Source organism: Echinops telfairi, unplaced genomic scaffold, assembly GCF_000313985.2.
Source record: "Echinops telfairi isolate 266 unplaced genomic scaffold, ASM31398v2 ScPeMD7_12;HRSCAF=54, whole genome shotgun sequence".
Classification (NCBI taxonomy): domain Eukaryota; kingdom Metazoa; phylum Chordata; class Mammalia; order Afrosoricida; family Tenrecidae; genus Echinops; species Echinops telfairi.
The window spans coordinates 1,010,520-1,020,027 of NW_022103909.1; the positions used below are offsets into that span (position 1 = coordinate 1,010,520).

A 9,508-nucleotide genomic window follows, 5' to 3' on the forward strand; every position below is an offset into this window, starting at 1 on the left:
TATGAGCCCAATAGTGAGATTCTGAACCTCAAACTGATACCATCGTAAGGGGATAAAACTTTGAGACATCTTGGGAGGGGCAGCCCTCATGGGGGGGTGGTGGTGAATACAAATCGCTATTGTCAGAGAGCGACCGGTGGGAGCTAGTCTCCCAAAGTGGCCCACAGCAGCTCCTCTCCTTTCCATACAGAGAAGCTACTCCTCGCATGGCAGGATAGCCTAGTGCCTGCCTTGGCCAATAGAATATGGTAGAAATGACGTTCCGGGACTTAGGAGCTCAGACCTGAAAAGAAGTAACTTCTGCTTTCTTCTTCCTTCCTCTTAGACCCCAGCCCCCAGGCTGTGAGGACACCCAGGCACCCACCCGAGAAATGGCTGGATGGAGAAAAACTAAGTTTTCCCTATGCTGAGCATCAAATCACCCTTCATTGCCTGCTCTGTGGAAACTAAGAGGTGAAGTATTTTTCACGGTTCTAATGGCACAATGTTAAGCCTTGTCAGTAGAGGGCGCTGTAGTGGTTGTATAGGAGGAAGACATTTTTCCTCATGACCAAGTCCTGCAACACTCAAAGTTTCACCAGCATTCTGCTCCTCAATGCCCAGCTCCTAAAGTGCAGGCAGGCCTGGTGGTTGGCAGTATCCTGCGGCCAGCCATCTTGCTCAGCATCCTTCATCAATGATTTGGGGTTACAGACACCTCTTCTTGAGCAGCTTGTCCTAGCAGCTGAGAAAGCTATAAGGAGTGTTCCTCCTAGTGGCTGTAGCACTTCTATTCTTTAAAGCGCTTAATGTTCACTAGCCAATCCCTCCTTCCTCTAATCCTGTGAGAGTTAAGAATACACCTTGGCCAACTATCCCAGTTGAGTTCCAAATCCAGTATTGTACCCAACCATCTGAGTTAAGCTATTTTGGAACTTCCAGCCATCCCACCACCTAAACTGCACCATTTGAAGGAGAAATGTCCTGTCTACTGAAAAAAATCATTGGGGGGGGGTGGGAAATAACTCATTGGTTTAAGCCTCTACTTTTTTTATTGGCTTATTAGGTAGCAACAGATATCTGAACACCTTATAGTCCAGTGTGTAGCATTATCCCCTTTAACAGATGGAAAAGCCAACACAACTCATTGCTAATGAGTTGATGCCGACTCATAGCGATGCTATAGGACAGGGTAGAACTTCCGCTGTTTCTGAGGCTGTAAGTCTTCATGGGAGTAAAAAGCCCCATCTTTCTCTTTCACAGCGGCTGGTGGTTTTGAACTGTTGACCTTTCAGATTGCAGCCCATCATGTAACCACTCTACCACCGGGGCTCCTTGAAGAAGTCAGAGTTCAGTAAAAATGAAGAACTAGCTCACAATTTCAGAACTCATGAATGACCGGAGCAGCATCTAGACATAGGGCTGTTTTGACAAAACTCTTTCAGACACATTATCTCCCTTTGGGACTGGAAGATTCCTTAGGGACACTGCACAACTCCCCTTGTTCTATACTCAGGGACCCTGGAGCTCAGAGGGTGGAAGTTACTTGCCCAAAGGGACACCGTTGTTGCATGACAGGGTCAAGTCAGGACTTTGAACTTGATACCCAATTCTCCTGACCACAACCCAATGTTCTTCTTCTGCCCACATGCCTTTCCTCCATGCCATCCATGCCATGCCTTCAAGCAGTCCCCGCTTCCAAGAATGGTTCTCAGGAGGTCAAAATTTACCTGGATGAGAACCCCTAGAAGACAATTTGGCAATGTCTGAAGATAGCTGTGGTTGTCAACACTGGGAGGAGGGCCTACTGGCACTTAGGGACAGGAGGTCAGGGAGCTCGCAAAGCATACTACAGTGGGTGGTGCTTTCCCAAATGTCAGTGGGGTTGAAGTTGAGTGACCTTGGTCTTGAGCCCACAAGATTCCATGCCTCCAAGCGCCTTCCCTTTTCTCCCCCAAGGCTTGGGTTTCTCAAGTCAGGTGGGCAGCATTGACTGCAGTCACTGTCACCTCCTGAGAAGCAGTGGCATGGAGAGGTGCTCAGGACATCGAGGGCAGGGGACCCGCCGACAGGAGGACACTGGTCTTTTCAAGACTCCGAGGCACCAGATTTGATCAGCTACAGTTAGTTTATTGGAAACCCATTAAGAGACAAAGGCAAGCATGCAGGCAGTTGAGTCACGGCATTCTAGAAGCTTCTGCAGGCAGTCTGAGAAAGGAGGCACTCTCCCTCCTCATTGGGCCATGTGGCCTGCAGAGCCATAGAAAAACCACCATCATGTTCCCCATCTCCATTCCACAGGCAGAAGCTTGCTAGCAGGTTCCCAGGGGAGTGGACAGGGAGGTCAGAAGGGGGTGGGGGGTCGGGGGTGCAGTGTGTCTACTCTCTTTCTCCAAGCTTGGGCGTAGGCATCAGGCGGGACCAGTGAATCCAGCAGGGAACAGAAGGCAGAAGAAACAGACGAGTTCTCGAGACAACAAGGTGAGATTAGGAGAGGCTACGGAAAGAGGCCAAGACGGCTCCTGGCTTCCCTGGTATTCCAAGCACCAGGGGCATGGAGCACAGAGGGGCACGGGCCAAATGGTGGCTGGCGGTGCAGGGGGGGCAGCGGGAAGTGCGTTTGAGTGGCTCAAGGTCCTGGCCGGGCAGAGGGTGACCACGATGCTGTCTGCTGCTGTGGTGCTGAGGCTACAGCTGCCTAGCATCTCTTACAGCCAACACCGACCCCAGCGCAGGGGGCGCAGGCGTTGGGGGTGCCCACCACCACGTTGGTGTTGCTGGGGCTGCTGATGAGGCCTGGGGTGGCAACAGGGGCAGTGCTGGAGGCACAGAGATTGCCACAGACGACGCCACCGCGGGAGCTGCTGACGCCTGGAGGGGGCAGAAGGGACAGAGGTGCGGGTCAGGCACAGCCCCATCCAGGGGACTTTGTCACTGGGGGAGGGGGAGGGTTGAGAACCCCACCCCCACCCCCGCTGGGGCTGGCCCGCTGGAGAAGGAAGAGCTCCTACTACTTACAGACATTCACAGCGCCAACGCCCTCACACAGCCTGTGGGAGAAGAAAGAGAGAGAGGGTTTAGTGCGGTGGGGGTGGGGGGTGCGCTGGGACCATGAGGCCAGGAGGGAAGGTGAGAGTCGTGGCTCTCCTTCTGGGTATCGCTGGCCAAGAACCCAAACAAACCCACCACCGCCATCCAGTCTCTGCTGAATCACAGTGACCCTATAGGGCAGAGTAGAACTGCCCTTTGGGTCTCAGAAGCTGTCCGTCTCTACAGGGACAGAGTGCATCTGCTTGAGGCTGGTGGTTTTGAACTGCTGAGTTGACCTTGCAGTTAGCCACCCAGCGTGTGACCCACTACACCACCAGGGCTCGCCAAGCAAGGATGGGCAATAACCTGCTCACGAACCCAGGACCCAGGGCAGTGCAGGTTCTGGAAACAGAACCCACCCCTCCTGAGCCCTGCAACCTCTGGCTGGGAAATGTTCACTGCTTCTGCTTCTAAGTCAGTGTGGAATGGAGTGAACATGCAGTGGAGGGGCTCCAGACGGAACCCCCTAAACCCAGTCTGACTGGTGTCTTTAGATCATAGGATTCAGGGGGATGGGGGGGCAGAAGTGTGTCCTATTCTTCCCCCCACTGTAGAGCCTGCAGTGCCTCAGCCGGTCAGCCTTGATACATCCTGGTTTCGTGAATGAGTGAGATTTCTGAGCTGACACCAACACAGGCATTATCCAACCAATCCCCCCAGTTTTGCAGATGGGGAAACTGAGTCTGAGAGGGAGGAAGGATCCATCAGAGAGTCAGACCTATAACGAGGGCTAGTTCACTGGACCCATAAGTCCTTCCCACACAGACTGTCTCCCTAGGGGACATGGACTAAGATCCCCTGGGATCACAATGATGGAGAAGTCAGCTCCAAGTGGGAGAAGATGGCACAGCCCACCATGAAGCCACCCCATGCCCAGGTCTCCTAGGTCACATCCAAACTTCCGACTTCACTCCAAGGAGGTGGAGGGTCAGGCAATGTTCACACTTCCAAATTCAGCTTGAAAAACTCCTCCTCCGTGAACTCTTGGCTAAGGACACCCAGCGGCCTTGAGTCCTCCAAAGCATGTCGTCACGTTTCCTGGGTGTCCCCATCTCCCTACTCTGTAGGAAACTCCCTGGATGCTCCCCCTCTATCCTCACCCTCTCTCCTCCTCTCCTCAGGGCCAGGTACTTGCCAAGAGGGAAGACTGTCTGACTTTGGGCCAGGAACCAAGAACAGCAATCTCCTTAAAGGAGCCGTACATCAGCCCAGCTTACAGCCAATGAGAAGGAAGCAGACTCCCCACCAAAGGAGCAAAATGACAAAGAATTCCAGAAGCAGGCTGTACCCACTTTCAGGGATAGGTTCCTACAGTCTAACCTCAGGCCCACCAGCCGCAGCCCGACTACTTAAGGGGACTGATTAGACTAGGTGAACCGATGAAGACTTCGCAGATGAAGTCTCCTATCTGAAGCCACTGTGATAGGATCACTGTGAACCCCCAGAGGTCTGGGGCCTAGGAGAATGGAAGGAGGAGAACTGAAGCTCTGGTCCAAGAAAGTGGCCCTACACCCAAGGTGAAGCTTCTCCGGATTGGAGTGCCTGCAGCCTGCCTCCTGACTCTGAGGAGCAGACCTGTGATGGGAAAAAAGGCTCCAACCCAAGAGCAGGGTCCAGGTGGCTGTGAAAGAACTGGATGAGAATAGAAAAGGTGCTGAAAGGACTTACGGAAATTCTCTGTCCAGTTGCAGAAGAGGAAGGATTGGAAACAGAAGTCGAGTGGTGTCAGGACGGGGAGGGCTGGGCATGCTCAAAGCCCAGGCGAGGCTGGAAAAAGAACTGGCACCCACCTGTGCTCCTCGCCCTCCAGCAGGCGCCGGTAGGTGGCGATCTCGATGTCCAGGCCCAGCTTGGAGTTCATCACCTCCTGGTACTCCTTCAGCAGGCAGGCCATGTCCTGCTTGGCCTTCTGCAGGGCCTCCTCCAGCCCGACCAGCTTGCAGCGGGCGTCGTTGAGGGCCGCCTCGCCCTGCTGCTCAGACTGGGTCACTGCAGCCTCCAGCTTGGAATTCTGGGAGCCCAGGAGAGAACAAGCTGAGCTGTGGTCCCTGGGTCTCTTTGTCTGTCCTTGCCCTGGATTCATTCAGTTTCTCCCACCCAGAAACGGGGACAACCCCTCCAGGGACGGGACCTGCCCTCCTTCAGCCCTGGGTCTCCCTGTGTGACCACAACCAGGGACCCCCATCACATCCACGGGCTGGAGTGTGAAGGGGAAGTCCAGGTGGTGGGTTCGCTGGCTGTGTGGTCCTGGGCAGATGCCCAGGCTCTCTGGTCCCGGGCCCGGGCTGAGGCGTACCTGGCACTTGGCATTCTCCACCTCAGCAGTCAGCCTCTGGATCATGCGGTTCAGCTCGTTGATCTCCTCCTTGGTGCGGCGCAGGGTCTCCCCGTGCCGGATCACTGTGGCCTTCATCTCCTCGCACTGCAGGAGGGGAAGGGAGGCAGTGGGATGCGCATCAGCTCACCAGGAATGACTAGCAGGTTGGACAGTGCTCAGCCTGCACAACCACTCAGGGGCCACCCAGGAGAGCTGTCAATCCTGCCCTCTGCCTCTCTAGAGAAGGACCCTCTGGCATCGGCAGTGTCCCCAGAAAAAGGAAGGCCTTCTGATCCATGCTGTGCATCCTCCCATGGCCATGCCTAGTTGGCAGGTGTCCCGGGCGACTCACCTTGCTGCGGTACCAGGACTCGGCCTCGGCCCGGCTGCGGCTGGCGATGTCGTCATACTGAGCCTTGATCTCGGCGATGACACAGTCCATGTTCAGATCCCGGCTGTTGTCCATCTTTACCACCACGGAGGTGTCTGAGATGTGGGCGTGGAGGACCCGGATCTCCTGCAGGGGGTGGAAGAGGTGGCAGAATCTTGTTTACAGCACAGCCTCTCCCATCGACAACCTGCTCTAAATCATCACAGCCCCACCCTGGTGCCCAGGTTCTGCCTGTCAGCAGCCCCCTGCCCCTGCCCCCCATCCCTAGTGCCTCCTGCTGGGTGTCTGCTGAGCAGGATCCCTTACCTCCTCATACAGTTGCCGCAGGAAGTCGATCTCCTGGGTCAGGGCCTCAGAGTTGGCCTCCAGGTCTGACTTGCGGAGGTAGGCGCAGTCCACGTCCTAGGAGAGTGAGGCGTGTCTGAATCCGAGGACCCCTGGGGGTCATGGCCCCCACTTCCAGCTCATCTAGCTCCCTGATTTCTATTCCCACCCCAAAACTTCACCTTCTGGTCCTTCCCAGGATACCCCAGAATTCCATCCCTTTCCAGGAGCCTGGGAGCTGGCTCCACCCTTCCAAACCTCCTCCTAGAGATGTCTTGCCCCTCTTCTATCCTTTTTACCTATTCCCTCCTGTTCCAGGAGGCCTGACCAAACTAATTTCCCCAGCCCTGACACCTTGGCCTCCTCCCTCTTGCTACACCCCATGCAGCCTCCTGAGACTCCACTTGGCCATTCTTGGTTCTGCTCTATTGTCCCCTCTCTCCTGAGACTCCCTTCCTCCTGGCCAAACTTCCCAGAGTGCTGGACAGGAGACACTCTTCCTCACCAGAGAGAAAGAATCAGCCATGCCTCTGTGGACACCAGCCACCGGCCACAACCTGGGACGAAGAGCAGGGCCTCCAGAGGTCAACCCAGCCATCCCTCTGGCCCAGGAGAGGGTACTAGTGCATATATCCCAAGGCTATGGCCCTTTACCCATGCCCTGGATGAGCCATTCAATGGCCCGGCTCTCTGCAAAGTTCTCATCCTGATTTGGAAATGCACCTCCCTTTTGTCCTTCACCTTGAGGTCAAGACCCTCTGGATCACCCCCCAAAGAGGCCATCCTTCTGAGACCCCTTGTGTCTATACTTCACCCACCCCCATCCCCATCCCCACCCCAGCTCCTCACCTTCTTCAGAGCCACAAATTCATTCTCGGCTGTAGCTCTCAGAGAAACTTCCTCCTCGTACCTGAGGAGAGAGCCAGGTCAAGGAAAGGCAGATTTCCACAACACCCACACACACACACACACACTTCAGACGGGTGAAGGAGGGAGGAACAATAGGATCCGCTCAACAAAACCAGGCCCAGGCAGTCACCGGAGGTCCTCCCTGGTGCTCTCCTTCCCAGGTTGAATGTGGGGGAGGCGGGGGTTGCGAGGGGGAGTGACCCATCTCCTGGGACCTCAGTCCTATCCCCAAGGCTACTCAGTGTCCCCACAGAAAGCACCTAGCCACTCAACCCTGACACTTGCCTCCCAGGCAGTGCGGCCCAGCCTCCCCTGACCCAGCTGTCAGTCTTCACTGCGGTGCAGGGTCCTCTAGGATAAAGAGGCTCTCAGCACCCAAGACCGTGGGACCTGTCACTCCCAAGTGACCCTCTGGGGAACCGTTTGTCCGGGTGCTGTAGAAGTGGGGGTCTGAGAGGTCAGGACATGGCCTGGCAGGTGCTCTGTGCAAGCCTGCTCCCAGGTTTCAGAAGCGATGGCTGCTGTTGTGGTTTGGCTCAGAGACATGCAGCAGAAGCTTGTGGGGAGTCACAGCCTTGCACTTAGGCAAGAATGTCAAGGTCCTGCCCCACAGGCAGCGAGGGCTGGGTGACAACTCACCCTCCTTGGGAATTCTTCTTAAGTGTTTAATCCCAGCATGCCTTCCTTTGATCTCAGCCCAATTTCCCTGACCAAGCCCAGGACCCTGCACCCTGCCGCACTCACTTCTTCTTGTAGCCCTCCAGCACGTCCTGCACGTGGTTGAGCTCTGAGGCCAGCCGCCCGCTGTCGGCCTCCACGCACTCGGCCTCCCGCCTCAGCGTCTCAATGTAGCCGTTGAACAGGGGCTCCAGGTTGCTCTCACAGCACCTGCGGTTCTGGTAGAACTGCCACTTGGTCTCCAGCAGCTTGTTCTGTTGTTCCAGGAAGCGCACCTGCAGTGTGGGATAGGGCGAGGTGTCTGTAGTTCCTGGCCTGCTCTGGGGGTGGTTTACTAAGGTGCCCTTGGAGCTCAGAAGTGATTAGGTACAGGTAAGAGTGGGGAAAAGGGCCACTTCTGAATTTGCTGATCCACGTCTATGGCTGTTCCAGCTTGGAAAGGCCTGGGGAGGTTCATTTCTGTGTGGTGGCAACTGAGCTGTCCCAGCGTGGCAACAGCAGGTGAGGAGGTAGCTGGAGGACTCGGCTGCCTCACCCTCAGGTGCTCTCATGGCCAACGCTCTTGGGCCCCTATCACAGAACGAGCCTCTGAGGGTGGGTAGCAGGGGAATGAGGTTACAGGCCATCCAGAAGATGCCCACCATTCCGCAGAGGGAGTCTCATTCTGAGCCTAAGGCTGCTCAAACCTTTCTGATTTCTGAAGCAGGGGTCTTGTTCTCCCCCAACTGCCTACACTCTGGTCACCTGGCTGCTTCCACAAGCCCTGCTTGGCCCCATTCTCTGTTGTGTCTTGTGAGAACGATGTCTTACTCTGTCTACCTCTCCCAGAAGGCTCAGAGTTCCCACAGGCAGAAGTCGTCCTGATGTTGATTTTCCTGACCCTCTCCCCACAATCGGTGGCCAAGGCAGCACTGAACATGGGTGGGGGCTGCGGCAGGGCGCGATGCGGGGCACCCACCTTGTCGATGAAGGCCGCGAACCTGCTGTTGAGGCACTTGATCTGCTCCTTCTCCTCGTGCTTCACGCACTGCGCGTTGGGGTCGATCTCCAGGTTGAGGGGCGTCAGCAGGCTCTCGTTGACCGACACGCTGGTGATGCAGGGCGGGACGGGCCCGCACACGCCGCCGGCGCGGTAGCCGAAGGTGCGTCCGCAGGAGCCGGAGCGGAAGCCCCCGCAGATGCTGCGGCTGCCGAAGCCCCCGGGGAGGCCGCGGTAGCAGGAGACGCCGCGGTAGGGGGCGGCGGTGATGCAGCAGCGGCCGGGCCGGGGCCCGCAGGCCGAGGCGCAGCTGAAGGCGCGGCCGCAGTGAGATCCACAGGTCATGGTGCTGTTTTGGGGACGGGAGGCGCGGAGGAGGGAGACGTTCTGAAGCAGCGCAAGGCGGAGGAGGTGTCAGGTGTGTGCCTCTCGCACCCCTGTGGGCCTTTTATAGGTGCCGGGAGCCGGCCAGCGCCGCGACCACAGGGCCAGGGGCAATTAGTCGCCTTTATGGGCTTGGGTTGCTTAGCTGCCGCCGCTCATCCCTTAATGTGCCAGAAGCTGCCAGATGTTTATGGCCCTTAGTCCTAAACTGCACAATTTTCATCTTCAAAGGGCCAGCTCACCATTACCCCACCCGCACCCCAATCTCCCAGAACTGGGTTGGAGAGTCGTAGGGGTTGGAGGAGGGGGACAAGGGGGTGATTCAGGTGAAGTATGAGGGCGGAGAAGCGGCTGGGCTGCGCGGCCTCCGGCTCCGCCCCGTTGAAGGCGCTCCTCGCCTCTGTCCGCGGTGCTGATTGAACTGGACTGGGGATGCGGGCCAGGGTGAAATGCACAG

At 56.6% G+C, this 9,508-nt stretch overlaps 1 protein-coding gene across 1 annotated transcript; it reads right to left on the bottom strand.

Moving 5' to 3' along the window:
* Nucleotides 1-2,677: 2,677 nt before the first annotated feature.
* Nucleotides 2,678-9,012, bottom strand: LOC101659232 (keratin, type II cuticular Hb6). The gene is made up of 9 exons (XM_004711365.2): nucleotides 8,647-9,012; nucleotides 7,755-7,963; nucleotides 6,951-7,011; nucleotides 6,084-6,179; nucleotides 5,739-5,903; nucleotides 5,366-5,491; nucleotides 4,860-5,080; nucleotides 2,998-3,029; nucleotides 2,678-2,850 (listed from the first exon to the last, which is right to left on the bottom strand). Exons 1-9 carry the CDS (start codon nucleotides 9,010-9,012, stop codon nucleotides 2,678-2,680), a joined length of 1,449 nt encoding a protein of 482 aa, XP_004711422.1.
* Between the last annotated feature and the right edge of the window lie 496 nt (nucleotides 9,013-9,508).

Coding starts and splice junctions, on each gene's coding strand:
- LOC101659232 (XM_004711365.2), bottom strand. CDS start 9,012: ATGACCTGTGGATCTCACTGCGGCCGCGCCTTCAGCTGCGCCTCGGCC. Junction 7,012..7,754: donor CTGGAGGGCTACAAGAAGAA/GTGAGTGCGGCA, acceptor CTCTCTCCTCAG/GTACGAGGAGGAAGTTTCTC. Junction 5,081..5,365: donor TGGAGAATGCCAAGTGCCAG/GTACGCCTCAGC, acceptor CTGGGCTCCCAG/AATTCCAAGCTGGAGGCTGC.